Source organism: Taudactylus pleione, unplaced genomic scaffold (genome assembly GCF_031769625.1).
Source record: "Taudactylus pleione unplaced genomic scaffold, aTauple2 ptg000207l, whole genome shotgun sequence".
NCBI classification, from domain to species: domain Eukaryota; kingdom Metazoa; phylum Chordata; class Amphibia; order Anura; family Myobatrachidae; genus Taudactylus; species Taudactylus pleione.
The window spans coordinates 292,625-315,930 of NW_028284609.1; the positions used below are offsets into that span (position 1 = coordinate 292,625).

At 43.9% G+C, this 23,306-nt stretch overlaps 1 protein-coding gene across 1 annotated transcript; it reads right to left on the bottom strand.

The window, feature by feature from the left end:
- Window positions 1-205: 205 nt before the first annotated feature.
- E2F7 (E2F transcription factor 7) lies at window positions 206-21,929 on the bottom strand. Its single transcript, XM_088478130.1, has 13 exons — window positions 21,720-21,929; window positions 21,096-21,190; window positions 18,876-19,154; window positions 18,191-18,350; window positions 17,715-17,987; window positions 16,961-17,119; window positions 13,353-13,490; window positions 12,834-13,010; window positions 12,000-12,075; window positions 10,857-11,235; window positions 10,287-10,515; window positions 9,106-9,497; window positions 206-1,826 (listed from the first exon to the last, which is right to left on the bottom strand). The coding sequence occupies exons 2-13, from the start codon at window positions 21,186-21,188 to the stop codon at window positions 1,659-1,661; spliced, it is 2,523 nt and encodes an 840-aa protein (XP_088334256.1). The 5' UTR covers window positions 21,189-21,190; window positions 21,720-21,929; the 3' UTR covers window positions 206-1,658.
- Between the last annotated feature and the right edge of the window lie 1,377 nt (window positions 21,930-23,306).

Genomic DNA, 23,306 nt, shown 5'->3' on the forward strand with positions numbered 1-23,306 from the left:
AATGAAAGTCTGCAGAGCAGACAAATGATCTCAATTACTGTAAAGTAGAAGGTATGAATACATTATTACCCCACCGAGCCCTCACTGACACTGTAATTAATCAATCAGGTATAACATCACCTCCCAAATCCCATTTGTGACCTGCTGGTCTTATATGTTACTTGTAATACATTGACAATGCAAGAAAAGGTTTATTTCCATACATTTTTATTGGTCAATAAAAAAAAAATTACATTTAAATTTCTGTGATGCACAGAACACCCTGTACATGTTTAGAGCTATTAGCAACATAGCTAAAAGGAGCAGACATGTCAGACCTAGAAAGGAGAGGCGTTACACACAGCAGGGAGGGAACTTCTATTATTGCACCGCTAGCTTTATGCATTACACTAAACAGTGTTGTATATGAAAAAATTCAACAAATTATTATTATAACAAAGTGGGAAAGTAGCACCATGAGCTAAATGTAAACATGGTAAATACATTCAAGTATTTTGACAGCCCCATTAACACTTAATAGATGAAGAGTGAATGGTTTGGTAACCCATACAGCATGCGCCATTCTGAGCATGCAACTTAGTGCAAATAAGCATCACCTTATTACCAATGGTATGACTACTATTATACCAATGAAAAAAAAATATATTAAAAAATACATAACTATGGTAAAATTTAAGTACGAGTCATCTTCAGCATTTTTAAAAAATGTGTCTCCTTCAAAAGAAGAAGTGACGACCAACAGCTAGGCTAAAATATTATATTAAAGGTGAGTGCATAAATGGTAAAAATACAATAAAAAAAAAAAAAAAAAAAAAAAGGTAAAATTTCAGGAATGACCATTACAACTGTAGTGTTAACGCCTATGGAACATACTACATTATGTTCACTCTCCTTCTCAAGTTCAACACGATACAGAGGTCCCTCAGAATGCTCTGTGGGTAGGGGAGCAAGGGGAGGTGAATAATATTTCACATACCAACAGATTCAAACAATGTTAAATTATGGTTGAGGAACAAGCTACTTGGTCCATCTGTGCACATTGTCATATTTCATAACAGATTATAAATATTGTGTTTTATATATTTAGTTAGTGACCACCTGCAATATAAGGTACATTCTTCCAAGAGGGGAATATACAATTATTTGGTGGTAATGTAAGGCAGAATACATTTGTTTCACATTTTTCTCTTGCTTAAATATATTGAAGATTTCTACCAAATGACTAGGATACAAGTAATCAATATTCAAGTAGTAAACCTAGGTTACCAAAATATGATGTGCCATTACCAGCGTTTGGGACTGGTGATGGTGGCTCACCTGAACAATAGTTAGTGTGTCGCTATGCAATTGGAAGTTACAGCCTTTGAGTCACACAGCTTGAACAGAACAAACTGAATCTGCAAACCCAGCGACATTAGTAACATGGACACCGTAACAAGTCAGTCAGTTTAGTGCTGGTTGATTTTTGCTCACATCTCCAACCCATCAAAACAGTACTTGAAGTAACCATTTTTATATTAGGATATGTTTGGTCATAGTTTACTGAAGACAAATTCTACCAGCATAGGTAAATTGAAAAGGATTTTTTTAAAATCCACTTACATATTTAGATCTAAGGAATGCAAATATAATTGATCCTAGAGGCAGAAAGCACCCATTTAGTCACTGCTGCAAATGTCCAGCCTCCTCTGCGCAGAGCTTGAGAGTCGGGCTTGAGGCCTTTCCTTTTTCTGAAGAGCTGGAGACACTCCCAAGCTGCCAGGTGTCTTGAAGAATGTGTCTTTGTGAACCGGGCAAATACTCTTTGGAGTTAATGGAGTAGGTGACTGAGTTGGAGGAAGAAAAAAAGAAAAAAGGGAAACATTAGAACATTAACATTTTCTTTCTAATAACAAACAGCACACATACAGTCACTTATAGTAACATATACCTAACAGAAAGTGGAAGTACATCAGATAGTGGTTTCTTTCCAGTTCTACTTAATAGTTGAAATCAGCACAATAGTTTTAGAGAAATTAAGACTTCAGTGAAACACTCTAATCAACAATTGCCCACCTTAATACAGTAACCAGGGCCTTACAACATACCAAACTATAGTTTTAAACATTTGGGACAGACCCCTCACTCAAAACAAACACGTTAAGTGTTAAGGTGCATACACACATGATTTTTTTGAACGATTATCGCTAAAAAATATAATTTAACGATAATTGTTTGAAAAAAATCGATCACTTTGAGTCAAACGATGAACGATTATTGTTCATGCGCGTTCACGTTTGTAGTTCAGTCAGACTTGTCAACTCAACCATTTTCATTAAGTTAATATGCAAAAATCGTTTGTAGTTCATAAAAATCGTTCATTACATTTAAATGAACATAGTAAATGAACAACTTTAGTAAACGATTTTAGTTCATTTTTTCAAGGTAGAAAATCTTTTACTAAAATCGTTCATTAACTAAATCGTTGTGTGTGTATGCACCTTTACAGATGGAAATGTGTCAAGGTACCTTATGTCGACTAGTTAATGACCAAAGAGTTTATCCCTCACATCAAGACCAATATTTAAGTCTAGGACATATAGGGCTTAAAATTTGGTAGCATTATGGAATAGTTATATTGTAAATGAGGAATATAGAGAAAGTGGGCAATAGGATTAAACAACAACTCCATTGTCCCAAAAATTACTTTAGATAATCATAAATCGGGTAGCCAGCCTCAGTCCTCAAGAGCTACTAACTGTTGACGCTTTGCAGACCACCTAGCTAGTGCACAGGTGTATTCATTACTCACTAACACATTTGAAAAGATCCACAGGTGGAGCTAATAATTTCACTTGTGATTATGTGAGACCTGGAAAATATGCACTGTTGATAGCGCTCGAGGACCAGGGTTGGCTACCCCTGCCATATATTTAAATGGCTAGTTGTCATGACTAAGCGTACATGGCTGGAGATGATAGGGTCCAGGAGACATTTTTGTTTCAAACTAATTCTTCCTTTTAACCTATCCATAGAGGGGATGCAAGTGGGGATACTACCTGGGAGTAGTAAGTGAAAAAAGGGGATTTTTGTCTTACCTGTAAATAATTTTTTCGGAGTCCATGGGGGACACTGGGTGTAGGGTGAGATGCAGGAGCATGGGCACCAAGAAGTTAACTTCTTTTGCAGCAGCAGCACAGGCTCCTCCTCCCCTACACTCCGCCTGAAGCCAGTTATTCTTAACAAGCCCAAGGAACAGAAACGGAGAAGAGAAGTCGTCATGCACACAGAATCAGGCACACCACCTGTCTAGGAACCAGATGCCGGAAGCATAAAACCGCCAGCCAACCAGGTGCCAGTGGGTGGGTGCCCATTGTCCCCCATGGACTCAGAAAAAAGGATTTTACAGGCAAGACAAAAATGTCCTTTATTCATTCAATGGGGGACACTGGGACGTCCCAAAGCTGTCCATTTAAGGGAGGGAGTGCTCCCTACGCCCAAAAGCCACATCTGCAGAGACGAAGGTGTCAAAGTTGTAAAATTTTATTAAAGTGTTGGCAGAGGACCAAGTGGCCGCCCTACAAAGCTGCTCGACAGAGGCACCACAACGAGCCATCCGAGAGGCCCCCCACAGACCTAGAGGAATGAGCCTTCACTGAAGGCAGAACCGGCTTTTCCAAAAGATAGGCATGATAAATGGTATGGCGCAACGAACGAGCCAGAGTTTGTTTTGAAGCTGGCCAGCCACATTTGTTGAAGTAATAAAGAACAAATAGAATCTGACTTCTGAAGGATCTTTGGTCCGATCAACGTCCAGCGTCGAGTCAGGAGAACCTGAAGTTGACAGGGAAGAGACCACTATCTCCTGGTTGATATGGAAGCGCGATACTACATTTGGGAGATAGTCCAGATGTGTGAGGAGAACTGCCCGGTCAGGATGGAACATCAGGAAAGGTGCACAATGAGACAATGCACCCAAAACTGAAACCCTGCGGGCTGTCGCAATAGCCAGAAGGAAAATGGTTTTCCACGTCAGCCAACGCAGATCAATGGAATCCAAACGGTTCAAAGTTTTTTTTGTAGAACTCTTAAAACCAAAAGAAAGATCCTACGGAGTTACCGGGGGAATGATAGGTGGCTGAATGTGGAGGACCCTTTGTAGAAAAGTCTGAACAGCTGGCAGACAAGCTATTTCATACACTGAAATACAGAAAGAGCAGACACCTGAACCTTCAAGGAAGCAAGACGAATGCCCAGATCCAAACCGGTCTGCAAGAAAGACAATAGTCTAGAAAGATATAACACCAGAGGATCCAGACCGCAGCCATACACCACTGAAAGTATGTCCGCCATACAGGATATTAGATCCTCGCTGAAGAAAGTTTCTGGTCGCGGAGCATGGTCCGGATAACCAAATCTGAAAAACCCTTGGCTTTCAGGATAGAGGTTTCAATAGCCACCTGTCAACCCCCCCGGCCGAGGTATGGATGAAGACACGGTCCCTGAGAGAGAAGATCCGTCCAGAGAGGGAGGCACGATGGATAGACTGAGAAGGTCTGCGTACCAAGTCCTCTGTGGCCAATCCGGAGCTATGAGAATGGAGGAGACGCCCTCTTGCTTTAATTTGCAAAGGACTCGTGTAAGGAGAGCCATTGGAGGAAATCGCTATACAAGCGGAAATGTCCACTGTACCGATCCACTGTGCGTCCACCAAGTAAGCTCGCGTGGAAGCTTGTTGTTGTGCCGGGAAGCCATCAAGTCTATATCTGGATGACCCTAGCGATGGATCAGCATCTGGAAAATGGCTGGATGGCGAGACCACTAGCCGGAGTGAACATCCTGTCCGCTGAGGAAGTCAGCTTCCCAATTTTGGACTCCCGGAATGTAGACCGCTGAGAGCTGGAACGTAGCGTTCCGCCCAACTGTTAGGATCCGCGGGTAGCGGATCATCTTGGTGGCAGGTTCCAGCCATAGTTGCGACTGCATCTGATCCGGTCTTGTCTGTGTACAGCTCATAGCCTGTCATTCCTGCCTTTCTGTGTACTGAGCTCATGTGCTCATTAATGAACTAGCTGTTTGCCTGCAGAGCAGATACACACATGCCTTTGATCAGGGATTACTCTCCAGGAATTGTCTGTTTGGATCGTGCATCTCATAAGTATACAGCCAGCCCTGCACTCACTGCCGGTTATATTGTCTGAGCTGCTGTGTTTGTTGGTCTGTTCTCAGAAGTCCTAGCCAGTCTTCCAAGTATTTCAGTTCCTGTTTATGGAGTCATTTCCCCTGTGTCCAGTACATGCCTGTACAGACTGTTTCACAGCTTCCAAGCTGCACCATTGCACAGACTGTCTCCTGGCTTTCAAGTCACACCAATGTAGAGACTGTTTTCCAGCTCATTCCTCCCACATCTCAGCTGACTGTTGTGACTCTGTGGTTCCAGCTTGCTGCTTCCTCAGTTACTCGCTCCGTGGAATATACGCTGGCATGCCAGCTACCTGGAGAGGCCTCCGAAGCCTAATCTACACGGTGCTGCTACTGCTCTCATTCAGCTATACACATCCATCATATGTTTAGTGTGTGAGAATAATACACTATTACTAAACCTGCATGTATAATTATACCAGCTGTACCTTCATCAAATCTGAACTCACTTTGCAAGTTGGAAATCCCACCTTACTGCTACAGTTGCTAAGCATATACAGAATGTGTACAAATGAAATGAGCATAACGAGTTATACACATTTCTTTACCTGCATGTATTCCTGAATCAGTTGCATCTTTGTCAAGTCTGGACTACGTTACTAGTTCCTTTTGGGAGTTCAACATACTTGCACTTTCAGCTTCATACTACAGGTACGCAAACCTGTTCCGTGACTGTTTCATGCGGCTCACCAGCCGCAACCCGGCTCGTGCCGCACCAATTGACCCTCAAGGTCCTACGTCCTCACTGTCGCAATCGCCACTTCATTCGGCTCCTTAGCCGCACCATAGACGTTCAGCCGCACAGTTTGTACTTTGGATTATTATTTTATACGTGCTCGCCTGTTTCTTTTTTGACAATAAAGTCACTTATTTAGATTTCACCCAGGAGAGCACCCAGATGGATCATTTGCTGAGACGGAGTCAGGCTGGACTTCCGCCAATTGATCAGCCAGCCATGTGACTGCATTAAGTCCAGGGTGAGTTGGAGGTGTTCCTGCAGAATGTCCAGAGATCTGGCTAGCAGGAGAAGGTTGTCTTGGTATGGTAGGATGCGGACTCCTCAGCGGTGATCACTTTTGTGAACACTCGAGGCGCGGTTCATAGGCCAAAAGGCAAAGCCCGAAATTGAAAGTGGTCCCTCAGAATGGCGAACCGGAGAAAACTGAATGTCAAAGGAGGCCATGTAATCGCCTGGCTCCATGATAGAGCGAAGTGACTCTATTCTGAACCTGGGAACCCTGAGAAACAGGTTGAGTGTTTTCTGGTTGAGGATAGGCCTGAAGGAGCAGTCTGGTTTCTGGACAAGGAACAGATTTGAATAGAAACCTGTCCCCTCTGATGAAGAGGAACAGGAACTATCACATTGGCGGCCAAGAGAGTCTTGATGGAAGCCCGAAGGGCGGTCGCCTTGCAGACGTGAAACCCGGTGGAAAAGAATTGAACTGGAGGGCTTTTCTGAAAAAGTCAAAAGAATAACCATGAGACACTATGTTCCTTACCCAGGTGTCAGAGGTTGTTTTCAGCCAGGCATCGGCGAACTGTAGGAGAAGGCCGCCTGCACTGGAAATTTCCAGACTAGCCCTGTCATGCCGCAGGCTTATCAGATGGTTTAGGGGCCCGACAGCCTCTGGATTTGGGACTTTTGCTGGAGAATCCCTGAGTTCTGGAAGAAGGTTGACCTCTTGCCTTTCCCTGTGGGCAAAAGGATCGAAAGGAGAATCCTTTGGACCATGGATCTGCAGAAGGAAGACAAGCAGTCTTGGATGCCGCTACAATGCCACAATTTCATCCAGTTCAGAGCCAAAGAACCTCTAAAGCCTTTTTGGACTCGCTGTCTGCTCTCCAAGAACCAAGCCATAGTGCGCGTCTAGCTGCCAGGGAGGAAGCAGACACCTTTGAAGAGAAGATTCCTGAATCAATGGCGGCCTCGTCCAAATAAGATCCTTGATGTTGGCCAGTAAGGAGAGGTGGTCTTATCGACAAGATCCAGATCAGAGACCTTCCTCCAGGGAATCTGCCCAGCGACCAAGTGCTATGGCAATCCACACTGAGGCAAGAGCTGTGCATAAAGCTGCCCCAGAATTCATAAAAATGGATTTAAGGAAATTTTCTAATTTCCTGTCTGTGGGGTTCTTGAGAAGCCACATTGGGGATGGGAAGTCTGGTTGACTTCACCAACCTAGTAATATGGGCATCCACTGGGGAGGAGACCCCCACTTCTTCCACTCTTCAGGCAGGAAGGGATAAAAAGTTGAGAACTTTGTATTAGGATGTGACCAGGCCTCTGCCAAAATACCCTCCAGCTGAGCAGAGGGGCGGGGGGGGGGGGAAATGTGGTGAAACCATTGGCTCCTTCTTACGTTGAAAGATGGGCACTTCCGAAGCCGGAGAAGCATCCAAACACTTAATGAGTAAGGCGGACATAATTGCTCTGACCAAAGCAAAGTCAACTTGAGCGATGTGCTCATCATGAGCTGAAACAGAATCCACGTCCGATGTCTGCGATAACTCACTCTCTTTTCCGAGAGGTTGTCAGACTGGGAATCAGCCTGAAAGGAGAGGCATAGAACTCTTTAAACGCAGATGTGCACCAAACCCTGGACCGGTTGGGACAGACCCTGAACCCATGCTAGTTTCAAGAGGATTGGCTGCTGGTCCCCAAGGACTGGGTGAGACAATGGTAGCAGGGGCCACCGGAAGACAGTTGAAGGCAGTGTCGTTCGGGAAGATGCGAGCTGAGTCGCCAACTCCCTCATGGTAAGTGACAAAGTGGCTGCCCATGCAGGCTCTTGCGGGGTCAAAACCTCTGAGACAGACACGTCCAGTGCCTCTGCAGAACAGCAGTCAAACACCAGTGTGATACTGAGCCAAGCATGTAGGTTGCAGGCACGCAGCACAGGAGCGGTGTGTGTGTGTGTGGCGCGCACAAGAGCACTGAACTGACAGACCACAAATAAAGGATTAAGTGGTCTAGTGGAAAAAAACTACTGTAGGCCCCAAATACAGTTTAGTGACTTCAAATAGAGAAATAAGTAGGCAGTGAGAAAAACAACAAATGGCTATACTGACTATCTGGACAGACAGCAAAGTGTACTCTAAAATTAACAATAAAAGTTTGACCTAAGCCATTAATGGTAAATGCAACCTAACTAACATTAACAGTGCTATTAGGTATCTAATAGACACACAAACATACAGTTAAAGTGCACAGTGATAGTAAAATAAGTATAAAAGTCGCAGCTACCAACACCAATAGGTGAGGAAGGGGATAAGTATAAAACCTGACACCACAAAAGAGTGAGGTATAGGGAAAGGGTCAGGAGAAAATCTCTCCGTGCAGGCAGGCTGCTCAGCCCCAGGGACTTGCCATATAATATGGCCCCCTTTGCAGTAATGTCCCTGGTGGTCTAGCGGTAGGAATGCGCCGCTTACCTGTCCCCGAGTCCAGCCGCGGCTGCTCCCTTGTGCTGGCCGGTGTCACTGACTCAGTTGTCAGAGTGCTGGCCGCATGAGGAGAGCGGCCCCTCCAGATGTAGCCGTCAGTGGCAGCGTGTGAATGCTAACTGCCCGAATAATATTCCAAAAAATATATATATATTTTCTCCACACACACACACTGCTCTAAGAGACCGTGCCCACCAAGAAAAACTGGCTTCAGGCGTTGTGTAGGGGAGGCGCCTGTGCTGCTGCTCCTGCATTTCACCCTACACCCACAATCCCAGTGTTCCACATTGGATGGATTAAAAATTGGGATCACACCCATTTTCAATTTATAGGAGCTATGTGTTTAAAGTTAGTTATTTGGCAAACAGTTAAGAAACTGGCGATACTTTAAACTATACATTACACTAATGAACAACCACTTTTTAAAATGAGATTCAAAATTATACAAGTAATTAAATAAAAACACACAGGATTCCTCACCTTTTGCAGTTTTACAGGAAGTGGCTGGCCTGTACACATCGGGGACTCTGTTGTAGCAGAACTGACAAAAGGCTGGCTCACATACACTGGAGGAGCACACTGTGGCACATCCTGAGACGGCTCAGGTAGTAGTGGAGATCCTACTGCCGAGCTGCCAAACATGATATGAGGAGGTGTAGCCATGCCAGACAGATTGTAATTTATACTTCCAGGACTCAATGCAGGCCCCTGGGAGGTGGTAATCGCAGGAGAGCAGATGAATGGGAAAGCTGCTAGGTGTGTGGACGGCACCATCACATAGGGAACATTGAGATTTGGTATTCTACTTTGGGAAACGCCCAAAGCTCCTGTAGCCTGACTTGCAGGAAGAAAGAGATTGAAGCCATTTAAACCTAACCAAAAAAATAAATAAAAAAACCACATTAACAGTTTGCATACTTATAAAAACAATAAAACAGTGTGTCCTCACTCATCATTGTTGCAGTTGCACCAGCCCCTAATTGCACCCAGTTCCTGCTGCTCATTGCACCGTGCGCCTTTTTTGCCAAAAATGTGTCTTAGTCTAAGACGCACCAGGAGACTATGCTGATTAATTTGCTATGAGACACTGTGTAAGACAGTCACTGCAACTGTACACTAAGTACAAAGCACTACGGATGCAGGGGCCGTGGCTGTTTTCCATGCCAAGTTCCATTGTGCTTCATATACAATATACAAGTGTTGCATATCAAATTAATAAGTAGTCTGACGCATCGCTTTGCGAACAAGAAGCATTTTTAAGGGAAAAAAAATAAAAATGCTCACGTGGCGTGGGGCGTGTTTAGGCTAGATGTGTGAAGACACATCTGTATGTCCTCTGTGGGCTTTCAGGATATCAAGTGCTTTGAAAGAGGACAGTTAAAAAGCTGGGTTCAATACAAATGTATATTACACAGTCCAAACCTCAGTCAAATGGGAGGTGGACTATACAACCCTAATACATGGTATTTGGACCCCCAAACCACCAGAAGTTTTCAGTGTTAGAACTAGTTTGTTTTAACCAAGTTCTAATTTCTCTCCTAAATAACAGGGCAGAATTTCTTCTGTACTTGTAGAATGCTTGCTTAATCTGCTCTCTGTTGATTTAACATAGGATGCTAACTACGTTAGTAAAAAAGCTACCAAAAAACAAATTCACTCACCAGATGCAGAAGGAACATAGAGATATTGTGTTAGTGCCGTAGATTTAACTTGCTCTTGTGGTGCTTGTTCTTTGGTTTTTAAAGCATCTTTAACTTCAATCGGTTCAGTCATAGCTTCCTGCACAATGTGTGTGGAGACCATGTTTATTTCATCATCATCACAAGGATGAGGGGGTGGGTTATGGGCAATGCTGGATTCACAGAAAGGAGTCTTGGGTGACCGAAGATTCTACAATAATAATAATAAAAAAAATTAATTAAAAAAAACGAAAGAAAAAAGAAAAATATACGTCTTCAGTATAGCAGTGAGAAGCACTACAATCAATTTATTGAAACTCTGAACAGTCTCAATATCAGCTAGGTTATTAACATTATAGTAAGTAATATGTACCACCAGATAGTCTATATAAGTACAGTCCCAAGAGAAGCATTGGATCTACCAACCACCACTAAAAATAAAAAGGTTAACATCATTGAGCAATTCAAGTTGTACAGGGTGTTGATCACACTGGCAAAAATACATTGTTCAATTTAATGGTCTGGACAACTAAAATCTACTTTTAGTCCTACCAAAGTAAATGGTGCATCATCACTGCTGCCAGTCCTCTGCCGCTTGGCTGGCTGACTGCTATCAGGTGTAGTATTTTGACTCGATGTTGGAGATGATCTGCCCACAATCTCATCACCGGCAGGGTTTCCGCAGAGCATAAAAACAGATGTGGATGGTACATACATGTATGGCTGGTTAGCAATAAAACCATGGCTTCTATTCTCAAAGTTAGATGGAGGTACAATATTTAGCTGTGGATTTATCCCATTCTGGGATAGAGAGGGTTCCTGGTGACCAGAATGTCTGCCAGAATAGTCAGCATCCACAGGAACAGGCAGAACAAAAGAAAAAGGCAGATGTCCCCCATTTCCATTATTATCGGAGGCAAGCTTGCGACACCTGAAAAGTAAGAAATATGCAGTCAGAATTATTCATGCTTATACGTCACATTAAAATAGGTAGTTGGCTAACCTATTCTGCATCAAGAAAAAAAAAAAAAAAATCACAAGACATATTTAAGCCAGTTATAATGTGCTGTACTGCTGCTTGGCCCAAGTGGTAGGATCAGAGTCCAAATTGACGAGATCTGGCTAGATCACTATACCAAATCTATCATCAATAGGGCCTTCTCCTCCACGGGAAGTATCAGTCCTCCCTGAGCTCGCCTTAGGACACCTGCGTTACGGTGTGACAGATGTACCGCCCCATTCAAACTCCCCACCTGCCACGGTCCCCGGAGCGGGTCAGACAAGGTGCAAACTTGCTCTTCACATAAGATGCCTATCCAACTCCATGCTCCCACCCACAAACATAAATCATAAGGGCTGGATTTGATAAAAACTAGAAATAAGGCCAAAGAGCAAGTAAATCTGAACAGGCCAAGTTACAATGTAATGGGAAAGCGCATTATTTTTTTGTGTTTTTGCATACAGGAAATATTCTGACTGCTTTATGCACACAAGTACCAGACAACTTTATTTTCACTTTGTTCTACAGTTGAGCCACAGAGAACATCTCGCTCCTAAAGTGTATGATTAAAGATATCTTGAAAACATGAACCATTTGAGGTGTGTGAGGACTGGCTTTAAGAAAAAAAAAATGCTTTAAAACAGAATAAGCATTTATTTTATATGCCATGTAATAAATAAATTAGTGTAACTCACTTGGTATCTTCTTCAATCTTCTGTCTACATATGGATGCTAAATGCGCCATCTTTGAGGAGTAGGCATCGGTACTTTCTAGAAGAAAGACATTGGTTTATATTTCTTACCACTTTAGCAGATTGTCATGTGTGAAGAAATCTGTGAATCAGAACGTTTTAGGACAAGCCAAGCTACTCTGTTTAGTCCTGAAACCAGCAAAAGGACTGAAGCCTCAGGCAGTAGCTTCTTCACACTACTTAATCATGGCTATAACAGCACTCATCTGATCACCATCACCAGAATGACGATGAAAGAAAAATGCTTTATTAAAGAAAACATTTTTTCTTTCTTTGAAACTTACTTTAAAATGCTGGGTCACGCATGTGCAGTAGGGAGCCCGACGTAGTAGCAAGTCTGTGCTTACCGATGCCAGCCTGTATAGCCATGGGGATGCAGGCATCACTCAAGCTGCCACAGTGACCTTTTAATGATAAACTAGCGGCAATAGAAGATACTCTATCACTGCAATAGACAACCTCTTCTATCGCTGTTTGTTACATAAGCCACCAATTCTGCTAGTCTAGACAGATACACTCCACCCCCCCCCCCCAAAAAAAGGCACAACCACTATCTTACAGTATTACTTGACAAAAGACACTCCCACACAATCACTTATCTTGAACTCAGTATTACTTTGTATTGCAAAAGAAATTATCCACTTTGACAAGTATCCGTATATATTCAAAGAAAGTTAATGAAAAGTGGCCAACTCTATTAAGGAAACTGCAATCACGCTGAACCCCACTCCAAGTGGGGTTCAAAGCTTTAAGTAGGTCAAAGAATGAATCAGCTACCTTTCTGTGGACTGTTTGGCTCAGAGCAGACTTTCCTCTTCACAGTATTGATGGACTGAACATGGTTAAATGATGAATGACGGAGAAATCGCTGTTTACTGTTCTCTGATGTATAATTGAAACCGTTACTTTTCGAGTTCGGAGAAGGAGTAGTAGTTGTGACTTCCATCTTATGGTCTAGAAACAGAATACACATTTTCAGCTTCTCAGAAAACATAATATTTTATTTATAAGAGAAATCCATAAATTGGTGGCGGACAGGTAGATAATTTAACAAAACAAACAGACTTGCAACCTTTTGTTCTCATTTTTGGGTCAGGAAGGAGCACAAAACTAGATAGTGAACACAAATTATGCCCTTTGATAGCTAGATATATTCATTAAGTTTACAAATGCATCAATACATCAGGAAAAGCTTTGGTCCCCTTTGGAACATTGGCAGTTAATATCCAGCCCAGAAACAGGATGGTAAGCTAAATCTGTAGTTTTTCAATGATTCATTTGAATTCAGGAACTTACCATTCACAGCCCTGAAGTCAACCGGTCCAATCCACTTGAATGCAGGTTTTCGTCCACGCTCTTCAGTAACGTGTACCTTCTTAATAAGCCCGAGACTGGTCAGAACATTAGCTATATCATACAGGCGTCGTACCTTGGCTGGATAAAGAAAAATGTATGGGTTAAAAAAAATAAAAACCACACACTATAGAATTTTGAGCTAGTTGGCCACATGTTCAGGTCAGCCCAGTACAGACCTGAAAGCCAAAACTTACCATCCACTATACAATTATCTGTCAGATATCTGTCCAATCTGGCTGGATGGAATGAAAACCTGGTAATGTATGGGAGCAAATGACAATCATCCATTTGCTCACAAACACTGGAAAATAGCCAAAAATGGTTGTTCAGACAAATTGGTTAAAACACAAAGTTTACCAATTTGAATTTTTTTTTTGTCCTTTACATTGTTTAAAACCATATGATCGACTCATTTGCTCCCATACATTACCAGTATTCGATTCCTATCTGTTTGCATGATACACAGTGGCCCTCTCCTGGGTTAAGCTGGCCATCCACTATACAATTATCTGTCAGATATCTGTCCAATCTGGCTGGTTGGAATGAAAATCTGGTAATGTATGGGAGCAAATGACATTCAACCATATGATCTTAAACACTGGAAAATGGACAAAATGGTTTGTTCAAATTGGTTAAATTCGTTTGATTTAACCAATTTGTCTGAGAACGACCATTTTTGTCTGTTTTCCAGTTTGTCAGCAAATGGTAGATTGCCATTTGCTCCCATACACTACCAGATTTTCATTCCAACCAGCAAGATTGGACAGATGTCTGACAGATAATTGTATAGTGTATGCCCAGCATTAGGAGACAGCTTGACAGCCAAGAGGTGAAATACACCAGAAATATATTGACTAATTATTGAGGTGTTTTAAGCCACTTCAAAGGTTTAAAGCGGCCTAGTGAGGATTGCAAAACTGCACAAGCCCACCTATAGGGGGTAAGGTTTATAATTTTTCATTTAGCTTTTAATTTGCAACAAAATGACACAAATTTATATTCAAAGTGTGAACTTATCTATGAAATCGGTATGGAATCCCGGCTGCCGCATGACCGGCAGTACGATTCGCGGCAGCCCGACAGATCAGCAGGGCGCGGCAGCCCGACAGCGCTGGAAATCCCGATCGTCCCTAAGGCAAGTATAAACTAACCAAACCCCCTAACCCTCCTTAGGGGTGCCTAACCCTAACCTCCCCCCCTTCCCCGCTGCCGAAACCTAAGTCCCCCTGGGGGTGCCTAACCCTAAACCCCCTTCTCCTAACCTAACCCTCCCGTGGGGGTGCCTAACCCCAAGTCCCCCTCGGGTGCCTTAAACCTAACCCTCCCCCCACAGCGGCTGTCCGCTCGTGGCGCCCAGCATCCCTTCGATCGGGATGCCAGGCGCCGGTCTCCCGGAGTCGGGTAAATGACAGGCGTCTAGATATAGACGCCGGTCATTTATCCCACGCCGAGATAAAGCAGCCAGGAAGCCAGCTGTCGGTATTAAGGCAGCCGGTTTCCCCACTGCATACCCTTATCTATAGTATACGCTTTCCTATTCACCAAAGCATAATCACAGTCAAAGGCTACTATCACCAGTGATCGCTCTGATCGAAAAAAAAGGTGTGTCCCAGGGACCCCTCACTTTGAAGAATGGGGTCCTACTCCCACTGTTTTTGCTTCTCATCACATTAATGGGGGGTTAGGGCAGGAAGCAGTTGGAACAGTGCTGGGGGCAGATAGTTGGGGTACAGGGGGCTAAGGACAAGCAGCAGTTAGGGCGCTAAGGACAAGCAGCAGTTGGGATAGAGATGGGGCAAGAGGGGAGTTAGGGCAGGCAGAGCTGGGGGTAGGGAGGGGTAAGTACAACCAGCAGTTGCGACAGTAATGGGGGCAAGGGTCAGGTAGTGCTGGGGGTAGGGCGGGGTAAAGGGTGGACAGCAGCTGGTGCAGTACTGGGGGCAAAGAAGAGGTTAGGGGCAGGCAGTACTAAGGGTAGAGAGGGGACAAAGGTAGATAGCTGGGATAGCATTGGGGGCAAGGGGAGGTTAGGGACAGACAGTGCTGGGGGTAAGGTGTTTATGCTGTGGAACTGCAAAGTAATTTTCAGTATCCGTCCTGACAGCTGCACACCACCACTAAGGTAGTTTACTGTAAGGAAAATCCAGTATCCCTGCCTATAGTGATGTGTATTTATTATGGGAAATAAACACAGTATGGGGGTAACCTGTGGTCTGTGGGGCGATTTCAAAGATTGTCTGGGGAGTTGATTAGATGGTCACTATGGACCAGGACAGCTGTGTAGTGAGCACTGACTAAGGACACTAAATACAGTAGCAGCTAGAGAATGGACTGCTAGCTCTGTAGCTCACAGCAGGTATAGGTGTCTCAGAGGAATGATAGCATCATATTATTGCTCTGAAAAAACGCTTTATATGAATAATACAGATGCCCTATGGTGGAATTATTACCCTGTGATAAATAGATCCCATATAATATTTAATCCTCTGCCCAGAATAAGTGCCAAGGGCACGGAACTAATGCCCCCCTACTGCAGTAACCAGAAAGAACCTCCAGGGGTCAGCACTGCGCACACTTGGCAATCACTGAGCGATGTCCCCTACATACACACGTGGGGGATTTGTAGAATACAGGGTGCACCCCCCTCCATCTTACCCACCCTGCCTGGAGCCCCTATCACCCCTCCTCTTCCATACCTTCGGGGCCATCAGGGCATGATCCCCTGCAATGTATAGAGCCACTTCCTGCACACATATACACAGGACACGTACATACTGCACAGGCACTGATTACAAGAGCTGGCACAGGGAGGTAGATTGCCAGCTCTTGTGATCAGTGCCTGCGCAGTATGTACATGACCTGTCCCACAGCTCTCCTCACATGCGCAGCAGCACTATACTACCAGCATACACGCCGTTACTAATGTAACAGTGTGTATGTATCATTACTCACCTGCACCTAAAGGATGTACTGCCAGTCTGCAGGAGGTGGAAGCCCACGGGGAGGAGGGGGAGCCACAGAGCAAAGGTGGGAGGTTCAGTAGAGAAGAGGCACAGGGAGAGTCCGAGGGAGCGGGGAGTGGCAGCTGCAGAAGGCGCTGGCGGACGCAGGAATTCTGAGAGCTGTAGTTCTCACGTCTCCAGTCAGACAGTCTGTGTCCAGCGGGGGAGGAGATGCTTCCAGCAGCAATAGGCTAATGAGAATCTGCCGGCGGCGATTGGTTGAGGAGACACCGCCAGTGGTGATGATTGGCTGCTGCGGCACTGCACATACAGCGGGTGCTGTAGGACCCGCTGAGTTTAAAAACTGGGTCCCCAACTTCCTGTAGCGCGTAAAAACGCGCTATAGTGCGTATTTTGCGAACCCTGTATAACAGTATAAAACCACCATAAAATATGGTGGAGAAACAGCTTGCATATGAAGATCTGTGCAAGTACCATGTATATTTGAGCAACTGGCATAATAAAGCAAAATAAAAATATGCAGGTCTATATTAAAAGTAAACTTACACAAGGAAATTGTGAAGACATAACTAAAGGACTCCTTACTTTTAAATTTGCTGTGATCTGAAACATCCTGGCTCTCCTCAATAAGGATTTTGGCTGCCATCTCAAGAGTAATTGTTTTAGTTGTGGATACAAGGAAAAGCATGACAAACTTCTGGCTCATGATCCTCAGTGATTTGTCCTTGCGGCTGCTTGCAGATACTGTGGGAAAACAAGTTTTTGGAATTAGATGACACAAAACCATTAATCTACACTAACGTTCCTGCTGGGCTATTCTAGCGGGGCGCAGCGCCTTGCTCTCCTTTTGGACAGCAAAAAGCGCCCTGCCCTTCAGGAGGGCAAAAAGAGTCCTGCCCTCACAGCCTGCGGGTGCCGTCTTCACCCGCAGGTCGCAGTGTCCCACGGGTGGGGAAATGTGCAGTGAATAGACGTCGGGCGCATGCACCCGGCATCTATTCTCCCTGTCAGCAGCGCTTGTGGGCTGCACGGCGTGTCCGCAAGTGCTGGGCACGCCCCCAAGAGTGACGAAAAGGGTAACGAGTCTTATAGACACTCCCCCTTTTCGGGTGCCCACGGAAGTGCCTTCTCTAGCTCCGGCACCCTGCCTGCAGCCGGAGATAGAGTGAACTTTACTACACTACTGTAATATTTGGAGAAGCAGAAACCTGCAAGAACTGAATTTAGCATCAAAATTATAACATTATGATTTTTCTATTATTAGCAATGTGGCAGGTACAATTGTTGAATCAGTCTTCGCAGCAGAAACATCTTTAATAACCCATTTAGTTTGTCTCACCTGACGGACTGTCCGCTTCAGACAATTCTAGAGCAAATGCACCTAGACCATTCACAGAATAAGATTTTCTCTGGTCAATGCAAAGATCTTTGTGCTGGAAGCAAGCAATCTGTGCACCATATTTTTGTCTCTCTCCTTCCAGTTGCAGATTTTGTAAGGTACCATTTAGGTTGTGCTGTCCATGCCAGCAGTACTGATTCTTTGCTACACGGCTCACCAAATTCAAGGATTCCAAAACATTAACAATGTCATAAATACGTCTACGCTCCACCCCTGAAATATAAGTAAAGTAAAATTTTATAATTTGAGTCCAGTAATGCATACCTCCATGCTGTTCATATAAAGTTAAAAAAAAAAAAAAAGTGAAATGAAAATTGAAAGAACAAATGTTCATTTAAATTAATTCCTCTATTTGAGCAACTGTCTTTCAACCAAAACAAAAATGACTGTCTTTCCCTAGAAGACAACAATCCTACCAAGGCTTGAAGCAGCTTCATCCAAAGATATTGTTGTTTTCTCTGTTGATATAGGGTAACTAGGGTACCGAGCCAAAAACTTCTGACATAGAAGACCAAGGCTTTTTTGCTTTCTGCTTGGCCTCTTTTCTAATTCATCTATATCATCCACCGTCTCAAACTGGAAAGAAAACAAAATATAATTTTTCATCTATATTGTTTTAATGACCAGTTATCATAAAACAAATGGTGAACATTTGGTCTTCATATATTAATGTATGTTAAACTGTACACCTTCCAAGCAAATACAGACTGTAAATCACATTCCTAGGGAGGGTCCCACCTCTTTACTCTGTGCACCCTTGTTTTATACCTCTTGCATATCCTGTTATGCACTTTGTTTTTTTTTTCTACACCTCGTCTATTGTACATCCTTACAATGCTTATTTTGTTGGTATTACTGCATTTATACGTCATAAAAAAATAATACACAATTGTCACATTTACGAACAGCATGTGCAAACAGTATCTATGCTAAAATACTATGTTAGAACACAAGTTTGTTTTTGTTTTTTTAAATACTAGCAAAGCTTCTCGTATATAAACAGGAAATTATAGTAACAAATTGATTAAAGAAACTGCTCAAGACAACCAAAATAATGTACAAATAAAAGTACTACAATTAAATATAATCATTGTTTTTTACTTGTTGATTATCTGGCCCGATGTCTTCTTGTTCATTGTTTTCTATAGGGCGAAACAGCTCTTTTTTCTTTTCCCTGTCCCGGATTTCTGGACTAGCAACACTAATAAGCATCTTCAGGTTGGCAGTGGGAGTCCATGGTTCTGTAAGAGGTTTATCCGTTGCTTTTACAGGAGTGATTGGAAATCTTTCTGGGGTGAGACCCTTTTGTTTTGATAGATCAATTGGTTCACCTTTTAATTGTACCCTTGGGCTTATTTTGAATCGGTCATACACATTCTCCTTCAAATATAAACAAAATACAAAAAAAGTAGTAAACAAACTGTAGACAGTAAACATTTCTATCAGTGACGTGTGGCAAGCTACATGGCTGGGATGCCACTGGCTAGTATCAGAGCCAGACTTAGATACTGTATATGAACCAGAGGGTACCTGTGGACATTATAGAAAGGTGCAGCAGTATATAGTGCTGGAAATTTGGTGAGTTTTGATCAGGGATGTGTGGAAAAGGTAGACAGGGGAGGCAGTGCCTCACCTGCCATACACTTTTTACACCAGAGTTTTGACAATAAAAATGATTAGAATAATACAAAGATGATATTTATAATATTTTCTTTACTTTTTTCTTATAATTTTTATAGTAAAAACAAGTATTACAGGAAAGGCTCTGCCTCACCTGCCCGCGCTGAAAGAGAATGCTTGTAAGCTCTTTTCTTTTTTTCCCCAAACAGAAAATTATTATATTCATCCATAAAATAAAAAATATGGTTCCGAAGTCTATAAGCACCACAACCTGGTAAGTTAAGTTCATTAAAAGGTTCCTACACACTACACGATATCTTTAACGATTTGGCCGATTCCGACACATCAGAACGACAAATCATTAAAATATGTGTAGTGTATACACTACATTGTGTAGTGCGTGCTCCCGTGGGGTGCTGGGTAATCATCCAGCCATCATCAGTAATTGAATTGTGTTTATAAGACTCTGCCAGGTAAATACAAACTGAAAGATCACCTCTTTTCCACCAAAAACCCGGCTCTGACCTGGGTTTTCAGACATGGTTGCAACCCAGGTCAGACACAGTTTACACAGCACCATCGATCTGGGTTATTCTCAGGTCAGCCCCGTTCACACTGAACCTGGGTCTGCCCTACTAAACTTGTGAAGTCATAAAAAGCGGGAGGTGACTTCTCCACAACCTCCAATCAGCTAATTTTAGGCATGACCCAGGTCAGATAACCCAGGTTGCGCCATTTACACTGCACCATTACCCAGGGTTGGATTGCCGTGTCACTTGACCTGGGTTATTTTTCAGGGATCCTTTTAAACTAACCTGCAACCCGGGTAGACCCAGCAATAACCCAGGTTATCGCAGCAGTGTAAAAGGGGTATAATATTATTTGGGGTCAATGCAATTAGGTGCGAATTGAGAGTTTGTTTCTTGAAACTCGCAGACTTTGCATGAATGCGCACTCCCGAGAATTCTACAATCCAATTAAAAATGCCTATTCGCTGTACTCGCAGCAGAGGTTTGCAAATTGACTGCCGAATGCGATGTGAAAGAAGTGCATGAAAATGTGGGGAGACCATCCTGGACCCCCAAACATTAATAATTGTGTTAGCAGGACTGTATAAAAGGCTGTTTGTGGGCATTAGGAATGTACTGTAGGTTTTTAAATGGTGTCAAAAGGCTGGTTTGTACTTTTTAAAGAAAATACATACAAATTATAAAAAGCTAATTTTTTTCCCGTTTAATCTTAACGGATTAAATAAAAAAAATGCATAAAAAAAAAATAAAAAAAATGACATGCAATTATTGGACTAATTAAGCTAATTGGAAACTTCCAATTGCCTAATTAGTCATAGGAGAGGGTCCAAGGGGTTCAGCACAGTGTCCCAACATTTTAACCTTAAAATAAAAAGGTTCCTTTCCATCACCCACCCTCAGGGAGGTGCGAATAGAAAAATTAGAATTCAGTCCGACTGGTTCAGTGCGAGTTGCTAATTGGATTGCAAAATGAAATCGCTATGCGAATTCGAAGAGAAAATAGCAGCTCGCACCTAATAGGACTGACCCCTTGAAAGTTATACGACACATTATTCAATCCAATAAGTGATACAATTACTTGAATCAGTATTGCTAGAAAAATAAAGCAGATGACAAAAAAAAAAAAAAAAAAAAAAAAACCAATGTAAAGGAAAGCGGTAAGGACACCTACCTTCTGCGCACTCCACGCATCTTTCTCCTGGTCAACTTTATTTTTCTTTGCACTTATTAAATCTTTCAACGTTAGGCAGCCTGTTATTTCCATCTCTATAGAGAACAGAAAAAGTTGGAAAAAGTGAATAAACTGTGAATTAGTAGCAGGACGCAGCACAGGGACAGAAGGTGTATGTCAGGGAGATATAGCAGAATAATAGTGATCAGCAAAAGGTGGGGGGGCGGCACTCCCCCAGGTGTAGGAGCTGCAGCAGTCTGGGCGCCGGAATCGCCCGGACCAGTAAGGGGGCTGTTAATTTTGGCGCTAAGGAAATGGCCAAATCCCGGGAAGTTGGCGGGTGTAACACTACACCCGGGGGTGTCTCCCCACTAACTGCAGGGCGGCTGGGTAACATTACACCTGGGGCTGACGGGCAACTTTAATCCCATCGGCGCTGGCCACAGCTCTATGGAGGGAAAACCCTTACCAGCAGGTCGCGGCTCAGCAGTAAGTGCCCCGGGACGCCGGTGAGTGGCCGGCTACATGCAGCAACCAAGTTCCGCAGCCGTTACACACGATCGGGTGGCCGCTGAGTGAGCAATAGCAGGCAGAGCGGCGGCGCAGGAGTATATCATACATTACCTCTGCCTCCCGCCCAGGCACAATGAATGGATGGATGCTGGATAAAGTGCAGCCAGAGCGTGGGGGTCACTGGCACAGGATGACGAAGGAGCCGCCACTGACGGCCGGGACATGGAGAAGTACTGCTGGGCAAGCTCTCAGTCACTGGCTGCTCCCCGCATACATTACATACATGTATCCCGCTGCAGCTCGTATTCTGGCGCCCTGATACGTGACATGTCCGAGCGGCCAATCCGGAACTTCTCCGGTCACCGCCGGCCAATCAGCGCTCATCTGAGACCACGCCCACCAACCCCTCCTGCTGCTGGGACTGGGAGGGAGATTAGCGCGCTCTCCTCTCCCGCTCCCGCTGCCGCCACGGTTACCCCGCCCGCTCTGCTGCAGCCGCCACTATAGCGCCCCCGGGGACAGGGTCAGTGACACGCAGGCGGGTGGCCCGTCTGCGCCGCTCACTCACTCACTGATCGCAGCAGCGATGGCTCTCTAACGCACTCTGCTACAAGCCGGGCCGGGTAATGGGCTGTAGTTACTTCTTAGGAGGGAAGTGGTCATGTCATTCATTCTAATGTAGCGACAATAACCTTGTCACCCTATTAGTACGCACACTGCTGCTAGCGGGAATCTGCTTCTTTATGGTGTTACACATTGGAGGCTTTCTGTATATAAAATGCTAAAATCTAAATAGTAACTAATACCATTTTCAGACAGGAAAAGGCAAAAAAACAAACAAAAAAAGCTTTTACCCGGCATTTGTGTGCCGGGTTGTTTCGCCGTTCCCTGCCTGTGCCCCCCTTCAGACAGAAGAGCAATTTACCGGTCATACATTTCTAATCGGTAATTTGCTGTTCAACACTGGTATTCTGTCTGAAAGGGTCAATCCGAGTCTCTGACCCTGGTATATTCCTGGGTCGAAGTCCTGGGAATTATGACCCGGGTTGACTCTTGGACAGAAAAAAAACACGTGTTGATCAGCAAATTACCGGGTAGAAATGTATGACCTGGTAATTTGGTTTTCTGTCTGGAAGGGGTGTAACAAAAATTCTTGCATGTCCTGACGTGCCCATTCTGAATGGTGGAGTGTGCCTTCACCCCCCTTTCTGCTAACTGCTTCACCCATGGTGGGCGAACAACAACATAGAAGATGTTTGGCGTAAGTAGAAGGTCAGGCTGAGGTGACCTTCCATATGCTGGATCCATTTTATTAGTGATACAAGTAATAACATACAAGGTAATGGTGGCCTAGACCAAATGATAGTACAATCTAAAGCTGGATACACACTACATTTGTAAAAAGCACCGTCCCAAAGTGAATCGGAATGATATACCATACACCTGATCCATCATTCCCGGCCATTGTTCATTTCAATGTTCCATCTGTCCTGCATGGCACAATGAGTAACGTACATGCAGCATGTAACAATGCAACGTACGCTGGCTCGGGATGTAGTTATGAGACCGGCGACCGCGATGCCCCCGGTCTCAATACTGTCAAGGGACCTAAGATAGGCATCGAAATACCGACATCTATCTTAATCTGGAATGCCGAAGGATGCCAACCCGACTGAGGTAAGTCCGGGGTGCCCATAG

Excerpts from the sequence above, each read along its gene's own strand:
- E2F7 (XM_088478130.1), bottom strand. The coding sequence starts at position 21,188 with ATGGAAATAACAGGCTGCCTAACGTTGAAAGATTTAATAAGTGCAAAG. Across the intron at positions 18,351-18,875 it reads TCGGGCCAGATAATCAACAA|TTTGAGACGGTGGATGATAT; the intron begins GTAAAAAACAAT and ends TTTTCTTTCCAG. Across the intron at positions 9,498-10,286 it reads CTATGTTCCTTCTGCATCTG|GTTTAAATGGCTTCAATCTC; the intron begins GTGAGTGAATTT and ends TTTTTTGGTTAG.